General features: G+C 41.2%; 2 protein-coding genes across 5 annotated transcripts in view; one reads left to right on the top strand and one right to left on the bottom strand.

Moving 5' to 3' along the window:
* gtf2ird1 (GTF2I repeat domain containing 1) overlaps positions 1-9,424 on the top strand; it is a 38,706-nt gene extending 29,282 nt beyond the window's left edge. For both annotated transcript variants that reach the window (XM_080436345.1, XM_080436346.1), the window contains exons 17-27: positions 1,645-1,828; positions 2,381-2,442; positions 3,521-3,586; positions 4,215-4,482; positions 5,489-5,517; positions 5,625-5,672; positions 6,310-6,387; positions 7,969-8,161; positions 8,552-8,589; positions 8,685-8,794; positions 9,214-9,424. In XM_080436345.1, the coding sequence (XP_080292471.1) occupies positions 1,645-1,828; positions 2,381-2,442; positions 3,521-3,586; positions 4,215-4,482; positions 5,489-5,517; positions 5,625-5,672; positions 6,310-6,387; positions 7,969-8,161; positions 8,552-8,589; positions 8,685-8,794; positions 9,214-9,282 (1,145 nt within the window). In that variant the 3' untranslated portion in view covers positions 9,283-9,424. The remainder of the gene's footprint in view (positions 1-1,644; positions 1,829-2,380; positions 2,443-3,520; positions 3,587-4,214; positions 4,483-5,488; positions 5,518-5,624; positions 5,673-6,309; positions 6,388-7,968; positions 8,162-8,551; positions 8,590-8,684; positions 8,795-9,213) is intronic.
* Positions 1-25,986, bottom strand: part of dtx2 (deltex 2, E3 ubiquitin ligase) — a 449,633-nt gene that overhangs the window by 410,907 nt on the left and 12,740 nt on the right. For 2 of the 3 annotated variants that reach the window (XM_080436349.1, XM_080436350.1), the window contains 5 exons: positions 25,015-25,076; positions 23,790-23,957; positions 21,575-21,736; positions 20,874-20,963; positions 17,782-19,225 (listed from right to left, as the gene is read on the bottom strand). In XM_080436349.1, coding sequence (XP_080292475.1) covers positions 18,989-19,225; positions 20,874-20,963; positions 21,575-21,736; positions 23,790-23,957; positions 25,015-25,076 — 719 coding nt within the window. In that variant the 3' untranslated portion in view covers positions 17,782-18,988. Of the gene's footprint in view, positions 1-17,781; positions 19,226-20,873; positions 20,964-21,574; positions 21,737-23,789; positions 23,958-25,014; positions 25,077-25,986 lie in introns of those variants that run through there. The other variant, XR_013933657.1, reaches the window with a different exon arrangement.

Genomic DNA, 25,986 nt, shown 5'->3' with positions numbered 1-25,986 from the left:
AGATGTGCATAACTTGTAAATTGTTAACAGTATTTTAAGCCTTTTTATTACGATTGTTTATGTGTTAATGCTATCTGATAGCCTGGCTCCAGGCCCTGAAATCGCTAGCCTTGCATTCAGGGTCTGGTGACGCAATCACCCCGGGTTTTCTCGGTTGAAAATCTAACCTGGCGGCCCAGCCCAATCGGGATTGGGTTAATCCGGTATGAACCAATCGCTAAAGAGAGTCCCATTTTGGCCATGCCCCCATCTCAGAAAACGGCTGCACTGAGAGGGCTTTCAGGCTGAATAATGGAGTGAAACGAAATGAAAACTCAGGCTGAGTGTCAGGCTAGCTATCTGATGCTCTGTAAAGGGAGTTCAGTTAGAACTGAAAACAAAACATGGTATGAATGTTTCAGATGTGACGAATAGATGATGAGGAGTGTTGGTAAATAAGTTACAGGATATTTGGTTATAAACCCGATGACTTCTTCCTTGGCCAGCGTTTCTTTAAGATGTGCCCTGAAATGATGGCGCTTATGAACATACAGGGATTCTGATAGCGTTCTGAATTTACAAACCGTCTGCTTTAGTGCCTGGAGGTACTTTGGCATACAGAGTGCTCATTTACAATCAAGTCAAAGTCAAACTCAAGTCAAACTCTTATTGGCCCTCATGTCTGTCTGTCTGTCTGCTTGCATACATATGTTTGAAGTGCTATCTGAATGCATTACTCCAGCCCACGTCATTTCAGCGGAGGGAAAAATCACCAAAAGTTGTACATCTTGTAGGTAATCAGCACCAAGCAAGTCCAAAATGGGAGCATTTTTTTTTACGGGACACATTGTGAGCTTGTAGATCGGCCATTTTCGTGCTTCTCTGTTACTCGATTAAAGGGAAACATGATTGACAGAATAATCACTAAGAAAATAATCGATAGTTATCGATAGCCCTATCACAAATGGCATTCTGCATGTAACTAAAGCATTTTGTACTGATGGAAACTACAGTACCCGCCCTTCTCCAGTGAAAGCCGTCCTGTCCAAGCAGGCCTGAAGAATCCATTTCCCTCTATTTGCCATACTGACATTACAATTACACATAATCAATGAAGCAAGCACTTCTGTTCTCTTTGTAGCAGGGCAGCAACTATCGATTCACAGCATTCTTCTATCGATTACTTTTTTGATTAATCAAAATAATAGAGAAGCGTGTTTAGCGTTATTTATTTTTTGTTCTCTATATCAACAAATGGATTTACCAGTTCCGCATTATTTTATACTCCGTCGCACTATGTATTGCATTAACACTGAAAATAGACGATCTACAAGCTCACAATGTGCCGCATCCAAACGCGTTGTCAGCTTGTAGATTGGCAATTCTTCCGCAATATTGTATTTGAAAATAGCAGATCTACAAGCTCACAACGCGTCGCATCGTGACGCGTTGTGAGCTTGTAGATCTGCTATTTTCAAATAGCTGATGTATATGTTAAAGTGCTCATGTGGCCCATAGTCGCTTCCTTTTCTAGACCTGGTTGCTTGTTTCTCTCACAGAATCTGGCAACACTGCCCCCGACGGGTATGGTCTAGTACTCGATTAAACGGATTAGTTGGATTAACTGTCGTACCCCTACTCTTCTCCACATTCCCACCCCTATAGCTGAGGCTCTGGGCCTTCCTGAGCCAGCCAAGGTACCCTACTCCAAGTTCCAGATGTACCCAGAGGACCTGTATGTCACTGGGCTGCCAGAGGGGATCGCCTTCCGGAGGCCCAACTGTTTTGGAGGCGCCAAACTGCGCAAGATCCTCGCTGTTAGCAGTCACATCCAGTTTGTCATCATAAGGTGAGCCACTGCGGGGAGGAATCACATTCACTACGTACGTGAATGGAGCTTGAACTAGGGCTGTGTGATGTGATTTCTAATCAATGTCAAGATTATTTCAAACTTTTGCTTCGATTACGATTAATGAACGATGCATATATATATTTTTTAAATATATATTTACAATTATTTTAAAGCTCTTTTTACTATTTTTGTACGCCACCATTGCACAACAAAGTACTGTATAATCCAGGGTTTACATGGTTAATCTGACTAATCGATTTAATTGATTATGAAAAATTGATTTAAGTTTTTGTGTTGATTCGTTGACATAAGAAGAAAATGTTTTGATATCACAAAAACCTGCTTCTCAATTAACCTACATGAGCAAGATTAAGACGTTTATTATTGGTTCTCAATATCGGTTTCGATATCGTTTCGGTTAATTGCCCAGCCCTAATTTGAACAAAGGTTGTCAACTGGTTAAAAACTGGCAACATAGCTGTATGTGTATAGTAAAGTATTTCTTCTGGAATTACGATTGTCATGATTACTGTTGGTTTCTCTCTCCAGACCGGAGCTGTTAACTGAGCAAGTTAAACAAGAGTTGCCTTCCACCCCGAGCTGTGATTCAGGTACGTCCATCTTCCTGCCCCCAGTTCGGGAAATTTAATTATTTATCCTACGGTTGAATTTACTCATAGATTATCCCATTAAGACCTGAGGCCGATTCCACAAATGCCTTCTGAATCAGTAGTTCTAAACGTTTTCGTGGACCAAGGACCCCCAAAATGATATGTATTTGGCCGCGGACCCCCATCTGAAAATGTTCTGTGCCAGGGACCCCCAGAAGAAAAGATTTGTGTTAAATAAAAATACACTTTAAAGATTTTTCAAAAATGTTCAAAAATAGCAGATGTACAAGCTCACAGCGCGGCACGACACTTCGTGCCGCACTGTGAGCTTGTAGATCTGCTATTTTTTGAATAGCCAACGCACAAATCTAAAAGGACACAGATGCTTTCCCGGTTTTAATGTGATATTCAACATCAGATCGAGTCACAGATCGAATGTTAGAAAATAATTATACAAGCTTGAACTTTTCTGAACCCACATCCATTTGATATACTCTGTATAGATTTTAGAATCCTACATTGAACCACATGAGCCCTAGCGTCCCTTTCCTGGGCTTTTCGCCAAACCTTTGGCAAAAATAGTAGATCTACACACTCGCACCGCGTCGCAGCGCATTGTGAGCTTGTGGATTGGCTATTTTTGCCAAAGAGATTTGGCGTAGAGGGAAAACGGAGGGGAGCAATTATAGACCTCTGGGGGACACTGGTCAACAAAGTATAGGACGTTAAGATGACCAACACCAAAATGGAAGTTTTGTTAAAGAAGTTTTGTGAGAGTTTTTTTGAGAAACGTCATTTCAGTTCATGCTGAAAATTCTACAAGCTGAGAGCACTTAAGGGTAATTATAGATGCTATTTTCTTTTGTTACTGCTCTTTGAAAGTTATGGGATGAGGCTGGGCCCTTTTTGGTATATTTGGTACAATTTAAAAAGTTGTTGTCGTCAAAGCGCTTGACAGCAATTCTAAAATAAGGAGCGGCCAAAACGTTCCATTTATAAAGCGATACATCTTCCGAAAGAACAATACAAATGCTTAAAAATTCCTGTCTTAAGTAATTATACTTCTATTTCTCCAAAGAACTGGATTCGACGGATTCAGTGACAGATGACGCCGCAGCTATATCCAAGAGACCAGGCTTTTCAGGTGCGTTTTGAGGACAACTATTTCACTTTGTATCACAAAACGAACTGAATGTAATTTTTTATGGATCTCTTTCTTATCTCTGAAATATAGCTGCTGAAAATGAAGGTCAATTGTAGCATTTTCAGCACCCAACTTCCTGCATTGTTTATTCGGATCCCCCTTAGCTACTACTCACGTAACAGCTACTCTTCCAGGAGTCCACTCAAAATATTATATTGCATTTACTGATAACAATATGAGAAACACAAAAGTGGGTAATACAATTTTTTGCAGTAAATACATGTCTTTTCTCATATTTTCTCAGGATAAGAAAAACGACTGTCAATCAAATAAGCTCAGTCAACAAGTTTACAATACAGTGGGCACTTACAAGTGTACATCTCAGTATCTCATAATAAGTCTTAGAAGCTCAAGGCTAAACAAATATTCTATGCCACTTGTGTGTTCCAGGAAACAGTATGTGCTTTAATGCAATCAAATGCTGATGGGAGAGAGGTACTTAAGCGCTCTTGAACAAGGCTGACTAACCTCTCTTGTACAAACCGCTCTATGTAGGAGGGAAGGCGCATTTCAATCACATTACGTAAAATGCTCAGTGAATCATCGTTCAATCTCCTTTGATCCTCAGACTGCCTGGAGGCCAAGCTGTCCAGAATTGACCTGGCTAACACTCTGCGGGAGCAGGTCCAGGACCTGTTCAACCGGAAGTACGGCGAGGCGTTGGGCATCAAGTATCCCGTCCAAGTGCCTTACAAGCGGATCAAGAGTAACCCGGGCTCGGTCATCATCGAGGGCCTGCCCCCCGGCATCCCCTTTAGGAAACCCTGCACGTTTGGCTCTCAGAATCTGGAGCGGATCCTAGCCGTGGCCGATAAGATCTGCTTCACCATAACCAGGTGGGAAAGGGCACAGCAGCCATCGTATGTTCCTTTTCATCACTGCTGTTCATCATTAGTCATTAACCCATTAAGACCGGGAACGCATCTGTGTCATTTTATATTTCTTTGGCTATTCAAAAATAGCAGATATACAAGCTCATAGCGCGGCACCGAGTGCCGCGCTATGAGCTTGTAGATCTGCTATTTTCGAAAAATGGGTTACAAATCTTTGAATATATATATATTTTTAAAGCATTTGTAACCCAAATCTTTGCTTCTGGGGGGGGGGTCCCTGGAACAAAATATTTTCAGATGGGGGGGTCCGCTGCCAAATACATATAATTTTGGTGATCCTTGACATGAAAAATTTGAGAGCCACTGATGTTATAGCGACATACGTTTTTCAGAAAACTGTTGCGTTCCCGGTTTTAATGGGTTAAAGTTGTGGGGAGTTGGGCGCACGCTCGGGTGGCGCAGGGTGTGAAGAACCTCGCCGCCACCATGGAGGGGTTCCGTTCCGTCACGCTGCGTCCGGCTCGGTCAAGCGTCTATATGAACACAATTTTCCATGTTTGGGGGAGGGAAGCCTGGCGGGTAGAGCGGTCTTTGTTGCTGCACCAGCGGCTCCCTACGGGGCAGGGGTCAGGCCTGTCAGTGGGTGTGTTGTACAGTATAGCCAGTAGTGGAAGACAAAGACAAAGATTTGTGGGGAGGGTTAATTGGCATAATGACTAAATTGGGAGAAAACTATAATTGGCTACTCTAAATAAAAAAATAAAAAAATGTAATGAAAAAAAGAATATATATATATTCTGTGTATATAAATACACACAGTATATACTGTATATATAAAATAAAAAGTTATGTGGATGTTTAAACTTCCTTTCGACTTCTTGTTGAACAGGGAAACTGTTTTATCTCCTCTGCAGATTTTTCTAATGTGTCAAAAAATGTTAAATTATAAAGGTCACCTTTTTTGCTACCTCTTCATCAATACCACTTTGTTTCACTTTGCTCTTTGCAGACCGTTTCAAGGACTCATTCCAAAACCAGGTAAGGACAGTTTGTAGAATAGAACAGAAGGATTCATACAGATCATTAGTCACTGCTGTGGACTGTAGATACTAACATGCAATGGATGGATTCGTTCTTTTTCTCAGCACCACGGCGTATTACTTTACTAAAGAAGGCCTATGCCTCAATAAATGGTGAGTAGTAAACCGTTTCATAACATCCATTCCAGACTTGTACTGGCGTTTTGACTTACCATATTAACTGTACATTTACACGTATGCTGTTAACTAACTAACTATACTATACAAGCAGTGGTGGAAAAAGTACTCAAATTCTATACTTAAGTAAAAGTACCAATACTGCCAAATAGAAATACTCTGTTACAAGTAAAAGTCCAGAATTAAAAATTTACTTGAGTAAAAGTACAAAAGTATTGGCATCAAAATGTATTTAAAGTACCAAAAGTAAAAGTACTAACATTTGGAAAATAGCAGATCTACAAGCTCACAACGCGTCGCGATGCGACGCGTTGTGAGCTTGTAGATCGGCTATTTTCAAATAGCCCATGTATAAAATAGGGATACAGTGGTTAATGTATGTTTCATAATATCATAATTTATATCTAAAAAGTAACTAGTAACTAGTTTTCAAATAATTGTATTGGAGTAAAAGTACAATATTTGCCTGTTGTGGAGTAGAAGTAAAAGTATTGGAAATTGGAAATACTCAAGTAAAGTACAAATACCTCAAAATTGTACTTAAGTAAATGTACTTAGCTACTTTCCACCACTGTATACAAGTATGCCATTAAGTCATGTTTTCAACCAACAGAGGACGATGATATCAACCGTATGGGGGAGAAAGTGGTCCTTCGTGAGCAAGTGAAGGAACTATTCAACAAGATATACGGTGAGTTGAATGATGGTAAAAGCTGCCGCAGACTGCTAGTCACATTTAACCACTTGAGCCCTAGCATCCCTATTCCGGAGGGTGGAGGGGCATTTGCCGAAAATAGACGATCTACAAGCTCATTGTAGATCAGCAGTAGATCAGGGAAGAGATTTGGTGTAGAGAAAAAAAAAAGAAGAGCCAACTCAGGTCCGTTTTGCAAAGAATAGAGGGTTCAGGTGATTAAATACTTAAACCCCATATGGTTGAGTGCAGTCCCTCAGGGCTCTATGCTAGTATCTTTTCAGTTTCCTGTATATGTTATAAAATAGCCGATCGACAAGCTCACAACGCGTCGCGCTGCGACGCGTTGTGAGCTTGTCGATCTGCTATTTTCTATTTCCCCGCAAAACGGATGCTGAGGTTTGAGTGGTTAATGTGGCCATTGGCCAGCCTCACCAGCATGGAACGTTTAGAGCTGAGCCACATTGTCTCCACCTGTAAAGACAATCAATACCGTTGCTTTCAAAACTCTGTCTAGGTCACATTCTAAATGAATTCAACATCAAGCATCATTTCTATCAGATAAAATGTCATTTGGCCTTTTTTGTTCAGAGCTGTACTTTTCTTTGGAGAGTTTAGTGCCTTTGGAAGTGGCTTGTTTTTTTCCCCTTCTCCTTGGCAATCCCAGCTTCTAGCTTTAATCCAGCAGACAGCCGATGTGGGCCAAAGTTCTGAAGAAATATCCAGTCACATTATTGTGTTATGCCAACACGGTCTGGTTGAAATACGGCACATTAAGCCAGCTAGTCCATCTGTGTGTGGTCAGGGACACCCAAAGATACACAAAGATACACTGATGAATTCTGGATCTCCTCCAATATTGGTGTCTTTTAGCTCTTTTCAACTGCAAGAACTAAGCGGACAACGCTGTGCCGTGTTCTGGATTTGTTTTCTTGGGTTCAGATGAGGCACTCTGGACCTAATTTAGGTCCTGCTGGTCCTTTTATGCCTCAAGTGTTAGTACTTTGCATTGAATTAGTGTTGTTATTTATATCCTGCTCCATTGTATCCTGCTCCATTCTACAGTATGACTTTAAACCTGTCTGGCTGGTAGAACAGAAAACATGTGTTCTATCTGTTGCTGTTATTGTCTATAAAGAGCTTGCTTCCTTTAGGAGTTGCTTGTTTTCTCTCTTTATTGGAGTATTTCCAAATTTCAATACTTTTACTTCTACCCCGCTACATCTCAGAGGCAAATATATACTTTTACTCCACTACAATTATTTGAAAACTTTAGTTTCTAGTTACTTTGTAGATTTTGATTATTATTATAAAACATACATTAACCACTTCAGCCCTATATACATTTCGGCCATTTGAAAATATCCGATCTACAATCTCACAATGCGTGGCGATGCGACGTGACGCATTGTGAGCTTGTAGATCTACTATTTTCAAAAGATTAAAAAAAAACATTTTGATACCAATACTTTTGTACTTTTACTTAAGTAGAAAATGTGAGTACTTTTTCCACCACTGCTGTCAACACATACATGCAAAGCATGCGGTGCTCATCTATACGATGTGCTTCATTTCTAGGTGATGCTCTGGGCTTGGACCGGTCTGTAGTGATCCCATACAAACTAATCCGGGCGAGCCCCGACTCCGTAGAAGTCAGTGGCCTTCCGGATGATATTCCCTTCCGAAACCCCAACACCTATGACATCGCGACCCTGGAGAAAATCCTCCAAGCCAGGGATGAAATAACTATCAACGTCAAGAGCCAACTACAGTGAGTACCCTGAGCTCTGAGCCATTCCTGAACCTCGGCTCTGCTTTTACGTATTTTTTTTTGGTCCAGTCAAAGTTTCAAGCAGTAGTGCAAGAGTATGTGCAGAAAGTCGATGAATGACTATTGTCATCAAACTAGTAGTTTAGAATTGATGTGCTCCAGCTGCGTTGGCTTTTAGTCCATGTCATATCATACGTCTTTGCTGTTTTCACCATAGAAGACAAATGATAAAATACCGACTGCACACCATCGATCAATCGTCTTTTTGAAGAGAGCAAAAGCTGTGTCGAGACCAGAGCTATGTCGCCTTCTGGCCTGAAAAGAAAAGTACTGAATAAACCCTTTTTTTTCCAACTGAATAAACTCCATTTGCTTATTTCACCCACGCAGGCCTTTTGCAGAAATATGTACTCAAGCTTGTAACACAGGTACGTGCTGTTCATTCCACATATAAGTAGGAGTTCGTGTTCAAAGGCCTGTAGCCTTGGCTCTGAAATGTAAGAACATTGCTCTGTATTTGCAGAGGAGAAAGAGGCCTCCACCAATCGTCGCAAACGCAAGCGAGTGCAGGAGAGCAACAGAGTGCCTGCGTCCTCTGACCTAGCAGTATCAACCAATCAGATCCCAGTGATGGTAGGTTAAAAGGGGGGAAGGGAATAAAACTAAATGAACAGATATTTTTGACTTAAAGGGATAGTTCACCCAAAAAATGATATATAATATTTTCTATCAATTACACACTCCATGAATTAATGGAGATTTTTTTGTTTCTGTCGCATCCCAAAGCCTATAATTTGTCTCTACGCTTTTTCAGCCTTGACAGCTGATGTTATATAAGTGATGGTGTCATGAACATTTTTTTAGTAAGCCAGACCAAAGAAATGTATTAACATATTCAGATAATTGGTATATTTTGAATCTAGGATATACAGCAATGTGGAGGTAAATTTAATTGCATCTAATGAAGTGAAACATTTAGAAACTCTTTATCACTGATCATCTCAAAATCAAATCATTAAATCATGAAGTCCTGATTTCTTCTCTCTTTATAGCAATGGCCGATGTACATGGTGGACTACAGTGGCGTGAATGTGCAAGTTCCCGGGAAAGTCAAATACTGAAGGACAAATCCTCTACTGCAGCAAAGGGATACAATTAGGAGTTTCTAACACTTATTTATTACTATTCCATACCGAACCTTCAACTTTGCCTGAGTGCTATTTGCTAAGAAAACTCTACAGACTAAAAAAAAAACACAGAGGCCTGTAGGGTTGACCTTTTGAATGATGGTTTCTTGAGTGTTCAGGAATAGTAGAATGAATGAATGTGTGTAATTATGTTACAGGACAAGTGCTTTCTTTTTGGTCGTCCCCACGGGCCCAGACGGTGCTGACAAGACGACGAAATGTTAAAATGAGTCTCGTTAAAAGCTGGTTATGACAATGAGTGGTTTTCACGAAGCCTATTACTTTTTTTTAAATAATGTATTTGCCCTAGCATTTCATTGTCCATCCGTTGAGGTCTTTTACTCCCAAGTTTGCTCCAATATGGAAATATTTGGTTCGCATTGCCGGCAAACAAAAGTGTTTGATAACAATCTGGTTCCAGTCTATTCAGATATTTGTACTTTTTATTTATTATATTTATTGAAATATAACATTACGTGCAGGGATGTAAAATACATTATTCTGTAATACGAGTCCTTAGGGACTTTTAAAACACTAACACAGACGCTACTATTGCATTTAACTCAAGTACAGGTAACCACCAAAATGAAGTACATAACCCGTATAAAGTGTCTTAATTGGGTGTTGAGCCGACAGATGCCACCAGGCCAACACAAGCTATCAGGAAGTTAAGGAAACAAGATGGACTTAAAGTTTGCCTTCTCGCCAGGTATAAATTCTACTGTCCTTATTAGTAGGACTTTTACCTGCGGTAACAGCAACTCCGGGGGCAAAGTATTTGGTAAAACTCCTCACTGTTTCTATGTTAGCACATTTAACACTATGTAAAATATCTCATTTAAGTCAAACTGAATGTAATGTGTAAAGGAAGAATGGTATGTGTTATTCTGCGATGACTGTCTCTGGACTAACCAATATTTAATATGCTGTACCTTAAACGCCAATTAGGCCTTTGAAATAAAATGTGTTGCCTTGCACTTTTATTTGCTTGAGTTCTTTTGGAGATTACCTTTCATATATTTTAGAATGCCCGGCTGAAAACGGGTGTGTCACAGAAATAAAACACTGGTGACGGTTGGAATTGTTGATTTATTGAAATAGAGAAAGAAGGGGACAGGGGCCCAAATGGAAGTTCATCTCATCTACAACCTTGTTCGGGAGGATAATCAAAAGGATCTTAACCCATTAAGACCTGAGAAGATTCTAGAAATGTCTTCTAAATCCTAATTTTTTTTTGAAAAAAAACCCAATTTTTTTTTCCCTCGATTTTTCAAAAATAGCAGATCTACAAGTTCATAGCGCGGCACTCGGTGCCGCGCTATGAGCTTGTATATCTGCTATTTTTGAATAGCCTAAAGAAATCTAAAGTGACACAGATGCGTTCCAGGTATCAATGGGTTAAGATAGTCTGACAGCCCGTATTATACTTTGGATGAACACCTCAAAGTTAATTTCTGGGTTGACTCTAGGTCCTGGATGCAGTAAAAATGTAACCTTGCATAGTGCAGAGAAACAGTAAGATAGATGTGTCATTCCTGTAGCTACTAGCTAGAATAATTTATTTCCTCAAGAGTAGAGACCTTAGACCTTAGAGACGACTGTCTCTAAGCTTGGGGAATATTATCATTATGTTTCTTTTTTCATTTTCTTTTCTTTTGGGCATTTCATGCATTATTGAGATAGGACAGTGAACAGAGGCAGGAAGGACGGGAGAGAGGTAACATGCAGTAAACTGCCAGTAAACTGCTGTGGTTCCCAAACTGTGGGGGTCCCCACATTATTTGGGGGGGGGGTCCCCAGATGATTAGCTTAATGTGCAACATTGTTTTCTCACTCAATAGTAAACATCTAGGATGCACATTTCTAAAGTTACAATGTAATGACTTTTAAGACCTTTTTAATACCAAATTGGCCAAATTAGCGGATCTACAAGCTCACAACACCTCGAAGTGCGAGGCGTTGTGAGCTTGTAGTTTGGCTATTTTCACAATATTTATCTGTGGAACCGAGTCAAACTAAATGTAATGCCTACAATTCCAAGTGCTTGTCAGGGTGGGGGGTCCCCAGTTCAAATAAGATTATTTTGGAGGGTCACGGCCTGAAAAGTTTAGGAACCCTTGACCTACAGTTTATGATCACGTCAGCTGACCACAGTACTGCTAGAAACAGATTGATGCCGATGGATTCAAATAAAAGCTGGCTTTTTATACATTTTATTTACTAGAATAAATACGTAATTATTTCTTGGCGTGTACAGCATTTGATAAAATTGAAAATACTCGGGGGGAACTGTAAAACTAATCAAAGTGTGAATGTCTAAGGATTTAACCCTGCTGCAGTGTTCCGGTCAAATCTGTCCGAGGCGATTTCCAACTTTCCTTAATAATAACTTTTGTGTTTTTCATCTGAGACCTTATGATTTCCTCCCCACTAGGCACGTGAACAGAATTTTCAGTTGTTTATTCAACTTTGTTACACCCTTTGTGTTCCCGGTCTAAAATGAATGTGGAAAGACTATGTTATGTTCATCCAGGAGATGGAAAACACACACACGCATGCACGCACACACACACACACACGCGCGCACACGCACACGCACACACACACACGCACACACACACAGACACACACAGACAGACAGACAGACAGACAGACAGAGAGATGACTGCATGTTGATGTGTACATATAATCTGTGTACAAATTATGGTCTCCGTGTATTTATGATAATCATTTTCAGTGAATCTTCTATATATAATCACTGGATAGACCCCTGTTGACCACTGGTTGAAGAAAATTGAAGCGAACACTGCAGGAGGGTTAGAACAACTCCATATTTCTTGATGGTTTCTTGAGTGACCAACAGAAGTAGGCTACATTCTAATCAACCCCCTGCCTGTAGTTAAGCTTGCTTCACCATTCAGTTCAAGCTTTGACACATTCCAGGAATTATGGCAATTACACTGTGAGGTCAAATCATTTAATAAATCTGAACAAAGGCAAACAACTGAAAATTGCAATGTTAAATAAAAGTGTGTACCATGCACACAAATTAGTGTACATACATATTTATGATGACATTGTATGAGGAATCAGAATCACTGCATTGCATACACGAATCCCGGCAAATGAACAAACGCTACAGCCAGGTGATACCGTTTTAGGTCCATCTCAGGGTTGGTTGCATAGTAAGGGTTCTACCTGAACCATGCACTGACTGCTGATATTTCTAACGTCCATCCATGTGGAAACAACTGATCTAGACAGAAATTACACTTCAAGGTCTGAGTCTGGAATAGATGGGAGGGTTATCTGCCGCACAACAGGCCTGCCGCCTGACTGTTCCACCCGACTGGTTATGAAGCCGGTCTTTGTACCCGCTCACCAGTGTCCTTTAGTTAGATGTAGCTCCATCCGTGACAACAGCATCATCTGGAATGCTATTGGTCTCCTTTAGCCCATTCGCACGGATTTGGAGATTAAGTAGGTACAGCAAGCTTTCATGAGGCAAGAGTAGAAGTGATTAGTAGACCTAGATTATTCCAAACACCTTTGTGCAGTCACCTGACATACACAGCCTGGGAAAGGGAAGATAATCACCATCCCAGATGGTTTGGAGTCACAAGGTCAGCGAGGTTGGATGAAACATGACTCACTGGGCATTGAATTATGTATTCCTTCTCAATTTCTATTAATGCTGGTGTTCAGTACTTGATATGTTTTGGGTTCCCAGTGAAACTCCCAGGGAATTTTTGATCGAGCTGATCTCTCTCTCCCACATTACGGGTGGATAAAATTTGACCTTTATTTTGTATTCCTCTGGTTGTTCCTCAAGGGATGAGGCATGGTCTTAAAAGGCCTTGTTCAGTTTATTCTCTCCCCCCTTATTCTTAGTGCCACACGGGGTGCCACAGCAGTCAGACATTTAGGTTCAAAGGGTCAGCCTCTGTGGTTCGGATTTTTGTTTGTGAATGGAAGAACATCAACTTGCCACAGTCTCTCCACATCAATAAGTTCAGCAGAAGGCTTGGAAGAGACAAACGTACCGTGTATCTGGGTATTGATTCAGATGGGTCGGTCAGATGGGCTGAAGGGTCAAGTGAGAGTCTAGTCCCCAGGGGCCAAGTTGAACACTTTCTATGGCAGGGGTCTTCAACGTTTTTCAGGCCAAGGACCCCTTAGCTGAGAGAGATTATTTGTATAAAATGACGTTGCAGATTAAACTTTTTCATAATTTCATAGATAGCTTCACAGACTTGTTTGACAGCATCTGTAATGGTCACAGCCTCAGCCACTCCCCGTTTGTCCATGATTTGCCTCTGCCTCTACCCCTAGCATGCCCTGCTATTAATTCCCCTTGGCCATGCAATCTCCTAAGAGTCTGATTGCCCTGAATCCCTGTGAGGACCAGCTGAGCCTGGTTGTGTGACGAGCTCCAGAGATTGTGTAGTCTGTGTCCTTGAGCGTGTTCAGTGCTGGATCTTAAGTGTGTCAGGTTCTATGTTTGAGTTGTTAGTTACTGGGGTGTAATTCTTGTAGTGAAAAAGACTATGTCTGTGTGTAACTTGTACCGTTGTTATCCTGCGTCGGTCGTCAAGTAAAGTCAAGTTAATGTGATCCTCACCTCCTGCGTTTTTTTGAGTTTGAGTTCCTGCACTTGTGTCCTAACACCAGTTCCTGACAGCGTTATCATCAGTGTTGTGTGAATTATTGTTTGTTTACACATGATCTTTTCTATAAATCTGTTGGATTCATATTTATGTGTATTTTCAGACATTGAACCATTTAAATCTGTACTTTGGCTCTTTACTCGGCCTGGCTTTTTTCCCCCTCTACACCAGCTCTCTGGTGTAGAGATTTGGTGATATATGTAAAAAAAAAAGAAAACAAGTTTGTATCGCACAAAGATTTGGTGGCCCCCCTGTTGTAACTCTGAGGGCCCCCTAGGGGTCCTGGAGACCCTTTTGAAGACCTATATGTTCTATGGGGTTTATCAGATGAGGGTTGTGGGCAACAATCAGTGTAAGGGGTGTTGCCTACTGTGTCTGGTTTGGTTGAATGGGAATACTTTGCATAGTTGGCAACTAAATTGCCTTGGCGCTCACTAGTCTGGACATGGGGAAGGACAAGCTAGCTAGTTCTGTCCGGGACGGCTGGTGTAGCCGCCTGGGCACCTAGGCTGCCAGCGTGTCGTGGGTTCGAATCCCGATCCTGACGACCTTTGCTGCGTGTCACTCCCCATTTCCTGTCAGTCTACTGTTTCTATCAATAAAGGCAGAAAAAAACTAAAGAGAAAAAAAAAAGCTATCTAGTTCTATAGATGCACTCTAGAGACTGGAGCTACAAGGGTCCCACTCCTCCCTGGCTCTTGTTAGCCTGGTTAGGCTCTTGTAGCAAAGTTATAGAAACCTCTGGAATCTCCTGGGTGAATGGGAGGATTAATAATGGTGGATATCGATCTCAGAGCCAGGTGCAGAGTTTGGCCAAATCACTGCTCCAAGCTATATGCCAAGTGGGCAAGTGGTAGGTAAGTGTAGAGAACAGAATGTGATATTTGCACATTTCAAGTTCATTAGGGAATAAAAGGGCTTCATAGGGCCTTTTTCAGAGTGGTAAATTCATGGCGGTCCTCATTAGTAAAACACAGAAAAGATGGTATTTTTATACATGAAGAGTGTGTCAGATTTAGGAATGAGTGAGGGTAAATGAAAGGAGCTGAGGGAGGGTAAGAACATTGGGATTGATAGTTTCAAGGGCCAGTTACTCATGTGGCCTACTTCGAGGCTGTGGCACAATGTGAGATGAAAAAGTAGAATATGAGTGAGGTGGGAGTCGAGGGTGCAGTCAGAGATCGCTGATGGCACAAACCCCAACCCGTGGACTCCATTATACTTGGACTGAGTGCAACTGATGTGGGTTTGTGTTGACAGGCTGAGACTGCTGTATAGTTTGGGGCTGAAATGTGTGCGGTGGAGGGGGTCAGTCCAGGGAGAAAGGCAACAGCTTGAGCAGCTTGTGGGAGTCGAGCACTGGCTGAGGCAGTTGAGCAGAAAGGTACTGTAGGGCTGACTGCACTGATGCTAATGGCCGGGTATATGATTCTAGATACATTTGCTTATTGCCGTGTAATTCAAATGTTGCGTTCAGATTGCCCTTTCTTTGCAGAGATCATTGGGCCTAACCTGAGAGGATTGACATTATGTTTGACTTGGGAGTGACATTAATTTGTTCAGATTCCGTCTCCATCTTCCTATGGTCAACATATAGCCATCTGAATATGTATCATTTCTGCCTTTCCACCATTGCATCAATTCTCGAAGCTGAGCAATATCCGGGAAGAGTTTCAGGTGTTGGGGGGTCTTGCACAGCATGAGCCTTGGGCAGAATTGTGTGAATGGCAGCACTTCCATAAAGCTCTGTTTGGCAGACCTGACTCCTGCAGGTAAACAGGAGGTTTACTTCCATCCCCCTCTCCATCTTTTTGCTCTCTCTCTATTATTAGGATAATCATTAGGATCATTGAAAAATTAAAATTATTTAACTCGATGCACATTTCTCAAACATTTTCACTTTTGAGGATTTTTTACTTTACTGGAGTGTTACCAATTTTCAATACTGCATTACATCTCAAGAGGCAAATATTGTACTTTTTACTCCACTACAATTATTTGACAACTTTAGTTACTTCGTAGATTTTAATTATTTGACTTTCTACATTGTGGTATTGGTACTTTTACTTAAGTACACGATGTGAGTACTTCTTCCAACACTGTACATGCATGGTATCAGAATCACTGCACAGCAGACAGGCAACATCATGGCAAAAGGTCCAGCTGCTTCAGAGCCTCAGAGGTGTATCTGTGAATCTACCTGAACCACTGACTACTGAGATTTCCAACTAAAAATCACTTTGTCAACATGCTAGTTGAATACACGTACAGTTCATGTGCTTTTTGGTGTGCCTTGCTCCAGGGCACTTTGGCAGAGTTGGTGGGCACAGTAATGTTGTACCAGCTACCCCTCCACAGATGGAATATACCCTCCTGGAAAATGTTAGCAGTTAAGGATAGCACAGTAGCCAGAAATGCCAATTAGTGACAATACAATTATTTTAGAGTATTATCAGACTATGTTAAACCATCATATCCATATAACCTACTGTATACCTCATAAGGGGACAGAATTGTTTTATATAATTTCTTTATTGCAGAGAATGTTTACACTTGCATACATCTCAAGACCCAGTTAAACAACTGTACTGCAATATCATGGGCAGAATAACAGAAGTGAACAATTCAGAGCCAGTGGTCAGGTTAACAATGACTTTTACACGTCTCTTGTTTCAACACCGCTGGTCCTGTTGGCAATATTTTGACCTTGATTGTCACACTTGAACGTTTTACTTGACCAGAGGTTGTGTACAATATATATTCTCAGTAGTCTATCTGATATACTTGGATGAAAAATGGTTCAAGCCTTATGTTTTACACATTACAGGATCTTGTTCCACCTCATAACCCATGTGAATCACCATGTGAGTGCGGTAGCCATCTGCGGATCAAATTTGGGAAAGTAAATCACTCAAAAATTAGGGTCAAATTATGAACGGTATTCCATGTTTAAAAACTAGAAGAGTCTCTCGGAATCCAAGCCAGAACTGTAATTTCTGAACCAGTATCCATGGACATATTACGGTTTCTTTTACAGTGTTTTCATATTTAAAACAAGGTATTGCCTTTTCCCATTAGTTAGGTGAATTAAACCTAGCCACGTCAATAGAATTTTCAGAGTGTTCTTGTGCTGAACACGACTCTCCCCGCAGAGATACCCATTCTTAAATTGCATAAATTACCAATTAGAACACAATCCAACCAGCCCTAACCTGGTACATGACAAATCTTGAATAAATGCACTGTAAGAACTAAAGTGCTTAATGAAATCTTTTTTTTATCCCCTATGTAAGCTACCATTTTAATTGTGCAGGTCTATGGGATTACAAGAGGGTCTCTTGAACTACGTGAAGGTACAATGAATCAAGTTTAAGAGTCAATGGGAGATCCACCGTCATCCGTATTCTCAGCTTCTATGTGCAGCACATCTGATGGGTTGGAATAGAAGACAAGCAGAAATGTACTGGAGTGGAAACTGGAGTTAATGCATTCTAATATACCTCTTGATAAACATTATGCCAGGGGTGGGCAACCATGTGTTTACGATCGACCGGTCATCTTAATGGGCTTTTTGGTCGACCGCGAGCAATTAGAAAACCCAGACAAAAACATCCATTCACATCACCCGCCACTCAGTCACGCTCAGGTTTGCTTGTTTAAATGTGAAACCCCCCATTAGTCATATCATGGGAGCGACGCGACACAAATTAACATAGGAGCGGCCCTGGCAGCATATCAATGGTTCAGGTGAGTAACCTGTTAGTAGTACTCGGCTACTACTTTTAAACCACAGCTGGCGAGAGAGTAGTACTGACGATGAGTTTGGGAAGAGATGCGAAGAGACAGAAGACAGAGTCATTTCCACACAGAACGGGGAAAGATAATTTTTCTTCATGTCGAATGGAAAATGAATTTGTCATATCTAACAACTGCGCAGCGATGGCAAAGTAAAAGGAAACTTGGAACGACACTTTGACAAAACCACAAATCACTTTGTAAGACTTTTCCCAGCCGACACTGAACTGAGAAAAAGGAAGCGAATGCGACCGTAGCATACGTCCTTGCCAAACAAGAAATCATTTGTAGCCAGTCGGACGAGTCAACAGACTACTAATGTCGGCAAACTGCATTTTCGGCAGAATGCCATTTGATGGTATGACTGCATGAAGGTAGTGAGGTACTGTGTTTGCTCACATGAAGGCTTTCAAGGATAAGAGTGACCGCTAAATACCTACATTCTAAGTCAAAGTATTGATCAGCAGTGACAGATGAACCACCGTTTATGCTTCTTTTTGAGCATCGTAACCTGCAGCTACCATCCTGACTTTTTACGCACTGGCAGTTAGCTCCCAGACAGCAACAGATGTGTAATTAAATTTCACTCTATCGTCTCTGCAGGACTAATTTGTTTTTGTTTCATTTAATATTTAAGTTCAGTGATGCCTGAATGGATTGGTATTTTGAAAGTACATTAATTATTTTATAATTATTGTTCATTATACGCCTTATATTTATTATTCATATTAAATTATTGACTTACTCTTTAAGTTTTCATATTAAATGCAATATTTCTATGTTTGTGTCCTTCAAAAGTTTTTTAATTAAATGGACTATTTCTACATTTGTATTCTAGTTTGCAGCCCATATTAAAGACGTAAAAGCAATGGTGGTTTTCACTGACTGTTCAGTGATCTCGTGCCCAAAAAAAGGTTGCCCAACCCCCTGCACTACGCTATGCACCTTTACAAAGCTTCTTAAAGAAGCTTTTAAGTCTTCTGCTCATGTCTATCCTCCAGTTACTCAAACGTGGTGGTAAAGGGACTCTGTGCAATGCTGACTTTAAACTAACCAGTGGCTGAGGACATAAAAGGTTTTCATTTTTCTCTCTCTCTGGGGGGGGGGGGGGCAGATGTACTGGTCAGTAGTTGATGGAGACAGTCTGCAAGCCAGGCGCTCTGCTTGCCTAGCCTAGCCTAGCTGGGGCCGGGCTGTTTGAGGCAGTCCTCGGCCACGCCCTGAGAGGCCAGCTCAGAGAGGACGTTGTCCAAATAGTTGGGGTCGGGGTAGCCGTGGCCCGACAGGTTGGACATCATCTCCGTCTTGTGGTGGATCTCGTTCCACACCACCGTGTCGGGCTCGCCGGTGGTGCTGGACGTGCCCACGGTGAAGATGAGACGCCGCGTCCACGCCACTTTCAGCAGCTCCAGGACCTGTGTGCAGGAAGCATAGAGATGAACCCATTAAGCTTAAGGCCTGGAACGCATCTGTGTCATTTTTAGATTTGAGCTAAAAAGCATTATTTTATACTTTGGCTATTAAAAAATAGCAGATATACAAGCTCATAGCGCGAGATTAATCTAATCTGCTCTGAGGAAGGCTGCGGCCGAAACGCGTTAGCGTTCACATCTCTCAATAAAATGAGAAACCACATCTGAGCCACTGTCTTGCAATCTTTATTTTGGAGTGCCGCTTTTTCCACTTAGGTGGTTTTCTTTTGATAAAACCATATATTTCAGCAACATATACATGTTCAGTATCTGCTAATATACTATATTGTAGATGGGCTGTCTTGCATTACGTTTTGGAAGAAAAGGGAAATGTTATTATAATTCTATGTCACAATCTACCAGTAGGTGTGACCTTGATTATCCCATCTATGTAGAGAGACAATCATATTTTATGTTGAGGACTGTTTTTCCCCACAGGCCATTTTGTCTCAGGAAACTCTCGATCATTTCTGACACAAAAGGTGGTGACACGGTTATTTATTATATTAAACCAATTCTGAACGGTGGCAGTTACTAGAAAGCTAGGAAATAGCTAGAAAATGTACATAGAAACAATGGATATTTGAAGGACAAAATAAGCTTATTGTATCATGAATCATGATAACACCTTTTGGGAAGTGATGTGCAAATGACAATTATATAATTGTAAACGTATACTGTGTGAGTGTATGTGTGTGTATATATATATATATAGAGAGAGAGATAAAGATAAGTGTGCATTTGCCATCAGTCAAGACACAATTCTACCCATCTTTAAAGGAGCTTGATATTCTTGCTGCAAATTGTAGATGAAAATATGACAAACTTGCATAATCTCAGAACAACGCTCACCTGCTATTTTGAGCACAGCATTTGGCCTATTAAAGCTGCAGTTCGTAACTTTAATGCCCTACCGGGGATTCAAACTGGCTCCCCCGCATGAGCGCTGAAATGTTCTGTTGGACTATAAGAGAGACTTTCGTTGGGAAGACGATACATTTCCCTTTGAATTGCATGCAATACCTCTCGTCAACCAGTAGTGGACCTAACTGTATTAACCCATTAAGACCTGGAAAACGCATCTGTGTCACTTTTTGATTTGAGCTAAAAAAAAGCATTATTTTACACTTTGGCTATTCAAAAATAGCAGATATACAAGCTCATAGCGCGGCACCGAGTGCCGCGCTATGAGCTTGTAGATCTGCTTTTGAGCAAATCTTTGAATATATATATTTTTAAAGCAAACATTTTTAACTCAAATCTTTGCTTCTGGAGGTCCCTGGAACAACATATTTTGAGATGGGGGTCAGCGGCCAAATACTTATCATTTTGGCGTCCTTGACATGAAACAGTTTGAGAACCACCGACATCGCAACATGAGTTTTTTTCAAAACTGTTATTTAGAAGACATTTTGTAGAATCGGAACCTCAGGCCTTAATGGGTTAACGTACTCTACCATACAGACTGGTTAGAGTTCAATAACGTTATGGACTGCAGCTTTAACATAGTACTCTCTACCATACAGTTGTCTTTGCTGATGGTGTCAATAACAGCGGATGAAAGAAGGGAGACATTTTAGTTTTCATTTACCTTTCTGCCCTTCTCATTGTCTGGAAGGAAGCACAAGCGAGGGAAACCTCTACAGGTGTATGGTTGCCCCGGGTTGGGGTGCTCTGGACCCTAGACACAAGACAGACATGAGGAACACAAAGTGAACACAAGAGAATACTTAAGATTACTACTATGCTGTGCTTGTAAAAGCTTACAATCAGTGGTGGAAAAAGTACTCACATTTTTTACTCAAGTAAAAGTCCGGAATTCAACATTTACTTCAGTAAAAGTACAAAAGTAATGGTAATAAAAGGTACTTAAAAGTACCAGAAGTAATGTATAAAATGTATAAATAAATAGCCGATCTACAAGCTCACAATGCGACGCATTGTGAGCATTGTAGATCGGCTAAAGTTTTCAAATAATTGTAGAGGAGTAAAAGTTCAATATTTACCTCTGAGATGTAGTGGAGTAGAAGTAAAAGTATTGAAATTTGGAAATACTCCAGTAAAGTAAAAGAAATACCTCAAAACTTTACTTAAGTACAGTACTTGAGTAAATGTACTTAGTTACTTTACACCACTGCTACAATGTTGTGCTTGTAAAAGCCAACATCAATGAGTAAAAGTACAAAAGTATTGGTATCAAAATGTACAAAAATGTACAAAATGTACAAAAAGTAAAAGTTCTAAATTGTTTGAAAATAGCAGATCTACAAACACAGTGTTTGGCGGTATTACCTGTATGCCAGGGGGTATGCTGTAGATAATCTGGATGGTGCCACAGTTGGGATGGCCAGGAAGCGATTGGGAGATGCTATAGATGTCCATCTTGCCTTTGGGTTGGGTGCCAGTCTTTTCTCCATAGATTGTCTTGCACGAGGGACACTGGAGGCTACCGTCCTGGAGGAAGGGAACAGGGGGCATGAGTTACATGTGCTCAAGATGACATACTAGAAGTAATAATAACCCTTTAAGACGTGGAGAAGCATCTGTGTGTCATTTTATGATTTGAGCTAAAAAAAAAGCATTATTTTACACTTTGGCTATTGAAAAATAGCAGATATACAAGCTCATAGCGCGGCACCGAGTGCCGCGCTATGAGCTTATAGATCTGCTATTTTTGAAAAAAAAAAATAATAATTTTTTTTTTCAACATTTGTAACTCAAATCTTTGCTTCTGGGGGGGTTCCTGGAAGAAAATATTTTGAGATGGGGGTCCTTGGGCAAATACATATACATTTTGGGGTCCTTGACATGAAAAAGTTTGAGAACCACTGACATAGTAACATAATCTTTTTTTTTTTTTTAAACAGTTTTTAGAAGACATTCTAAAAACAGACATTTTGTAGAATCGGCCTCAGGTCTTAATGGGTTAATAAGAACTGACTGAACTGGGACATGTAGCGTATAGGAACGTCAGTTCCTACACTTTTCATCTTAGGGAACAGAATATTAAGTGTATGGCAGCAGCATTTGTAGTTGATGGAATGTCATGCTAATGAGGACAGAACTAAACGTATGGCTTCCCGAGTCAATTTGTAGTCTATATTCAATGTGTGCATTTACTGAAAAGCAGTGCCATGCAGTGCGAACCAAATTAATTCAGACTGAATTGTGCCAACATCGGGTAGAATAGTGTGTGATAATTCTCTCTCAACACCAACCACTTTCCAGTATGATAATTCTCTTTCCAGTGGTTTCAATGATCAACAGAAGTGTCTTCTTCACTCGCATGACCCAAAAAAACATTACCAAAACTAGAAAAAGTGCTCCTCGGAGCACAGGTCTCCGCCAGGTCAGGTAGGTTAGTGTGGGCCAACAATGTTCGGAATTCGCCAATCAGGATGGAATATGAAAAATCGGACGGAACCATCTTGATCACTTGACTATAGAGATAATGGGTACCGATTTGCACGATGATTGGACAACATTTGTAGGAGTAATACAAAAAAGAAAAGTGTTGAAAAAATCGGCCTCCTGGTGGCGCTATAATAGGGCCATGTTAAAGGATGGCATTTGTTGTTCAACATAGTGCGAATGTGCTTGTAAAGTGTCAGCTCAATCGGACGCTGCGTTCATGATTTGTGGCATTTTGTTCAAAACGGGCCACTTCTGCAAACTTTAGATGTCAATGTTAGCCAATCAGGATGAAATATGAAAAATCAAACAGTTCTATCTTGATCACATGACTATAGAGATCATGTGTACCGATTTGTGTGAAATGTGGATAAAATCTGAAGGTTTAATATCCAAAAATGTGTTTTACATAAGTCGGCCTCCTGGTGGCGCTATAAAATGCAAATGTGAAAAATGCAGGGCAGATGTTTTTCCTTGGCCTCTGGGAGTGTGCGTGCAAAGTTTCACGCAGATCGGTGCAGTTATAGTTACAAACACAAATCAGCCTTTTATAGCGCCACCATGAGGCTGATTTGAAAAATGTCAAGTGGCATTTCTTCCTCGGCCTAGTGGTAATGCGTTTGTGAAATTTCACGGAAATCGCAAGCTGCGTTCATGATTTGAGGCATTTTGTTCAAAATGGACCAATCCTGCAAATTTTGGAAGCCAACCTTAGCCAATGAGGATGGAATATGGGTGAAAAAAATGGGTTTTGCACAAATCGGCCTCCAGGTGGCGCTATAACAGGCCCATGTGAAAATGTTGAGGCAGAGGTTCTGAATTGGCATCGAGGGAGTGTGTGTGCAGTTTTGCAGCGACCAGGCCAACGGTGCCGGAGATTAGCTGCTAACACACAGACAGGACACACAGACACGGACACGGACACACACACGGACGGACGGACGGACAGGGGGTAAAACATACTCTCTCGCCATGCCTTTCGGCCTGGCGGAGACAATAATGTTTCAAAATGTTACTGCTTGTGCTGCCCTCTGTTTTGCCTGACACGTCTTAACTATGCACGTTGCATGCAACATTAGCCTGGAGACTCTCATACCTTGGTTCCATTGTTGTACATGGCCAGCATGCAGAGCATGTGCAGGGTGTGTCCACACTTGGTGAACCTGCCCACAGTGTCTGGGAGGACGCTCTGGGCCCCGCCCTCTGATGACGCCGTCTGGTAGCCAGACGGATTTGACAGATGGTCCATGCAGATAATACAATCCTGAAGTAGATTGAAGATGTTAGCGTCACAACTGCCTGTGTTGTAAACACAACATACACCCCATTTAAAACAGTGGTTCTCAACCTTTTCAGACCGTGACTGAAACACCACCCCCCCCCCAAAACAATCATATTTAAACTGGGGACCCCCCACCCTGACAAGCACTTGGAATTGTAGGACTTGAGGCATTACATTTAGTTTGACTCACTTCCACAGATTGTCGGCTTCCAGCGATCTGTGAAAATATATATTTATATATAAATAAATAAAAATATATATTTTCAAAAGGTTTGCCTCTTTCTTAGATTATTTGACAATTTGGCCAATGTTTGACTAGTTTTTATATACCGTAGTATAGTTTGTTGATTACTTTTGATGCAGTAATGGTCTTTTTTTTTTTAGTATTAAAGCGCAAGACCACTTTGGTAGAGGTTTGGGTTGTGTAGTTACCTTGCCATGATGTAACTCCAAAAGGTGGACATAAAATCAAAAATAATTGCTCCATTGATTAGAAATTGATGATTCAAAATATGCTTAGAACATTGTACGGTAAAACAGCTTTCAAAGTCACTCTTTTAGCACGTAAACAACCGCAAACAAAGTTGATTCAGACAATACAGAACATCACCAAACCCAGTACTGTTTGTTTTTTTAATACAAATGTTAACTTCTTGTTGATTTTACTATTTTTACTAAGAAGAAAACACGGATCCGGATCTTCAAATAGTCAAATCAGCAGGAAGTTGAAATTTTTATGTCAAGAAAACTGTTTTACCGTACAATGTAAGTCAATGAGGAGCATCTTTTTAATTATCAATTTCTAATCAATGGAGCAATTATTTTTTATTTCTTGTCTTTCTTGTCCACCTTTGGAGTTACACCATGGCAAAGTAACTACACAACCCAAACCTCTACCAAAGTGGTCTTGCCCTTTAAAAAAAGTCTTAAAAGTCCAATGTTCATGTCATCTGGGGACCCCCCCCCCCCAAAATCATGGGGGTCCCGACCCACAGGTTGAGAACCACTGATTTAAAAGACTGAATGGGTCTCACAGTACCTCATCTGGGACCACAGCCACCCCCTCCATGTAGCGCTGGATCACCTCCTCTGGTCTCTGGGCTGAGGCATGAAAGGAGAGGACACGATTAAGGAGTTGGTATCCACACCCAGAATGCACAGTATCAGGGCCCAGTGAGGCTGCCATTGAAATCCATTCAAATCAGTCAGGTGACAATGACAATGAATTCTCCGTCACAGGCTTGCAGTCTGGCACCTGACTTTTTAGTCAAGACACAGGCATGTGTATTGATCCAGACATGTATGTATGTATATATTAAGCTCTTTGCACCCTGCCATACAAAATGGGTCCAAGGCACAACTCATGAATAAACCTTAAAGGAATACTCCATTGTTTATCAACCTTATCCATCTTTATCAGTAGGATTAATGACCAATAAATGGTGCACTGCCAAGTCCGTCAATGCTCTCTGCATTGCCGAAGCAGCAAATCGAAAGCACAGATTGTCTACTCTGTGTGCTGACCAGCCTGATCTCCAGAGATCTCCGTAACATTGCACGGAACAGTGCACTTCATTCCGTGGATAGTCGCCTAGAAACCCCGAAATTGCGTGCATATGTACGGCGAGTCCCACGGTGGGCGTAACCAGTCGCAAGCAGTCCCCACAACAAAATTTACGATTCTGTGCCTATCGGTACATAACTCAAACGGCGCTGAGTAGGCACAGGCGAACGTCACACCGTTCAGGACGGCAACTCGGTCGCCTTAGCTCCCTCGGTGGTCCTTCACGGGGTGACAGTTCGCCTGTGACTGCGCGCCTCCGTCATGGTTTAGTCACAATGGGGGAGATGCGAGGCGGCTATGCACGGAATTTCGGGTTTTTCCGTGTCTATTCACGGAATTTCAAAAACGTTGAAAAACGTTCAAAGAGAACGTTGTCCTCTGGAGATCGGGTTGGTGCTGACATAGTCACACAGACGTCATTCTCCCCTCTGCCACTAGGGGTAACAG

The sequence above is a fragment of the Gymnoscopelus braueri genome (genome assembly GCF_963280865.1).
Source record: "Gymnoscopelus braueri genome assembly, chromosome: 8".
NCBI classification, from domain to species: Eukaryota; Metazoa; Chordata; class Actinopteri; order Myctophiformes; family Myctophidae; genus Gymnoscopelus; species Gymnoscopelus braueri.
Note: the sequence above shows the minus strand (reverse complement) of the source record. Positions and strands in the feature narration are given on the sequence as shown.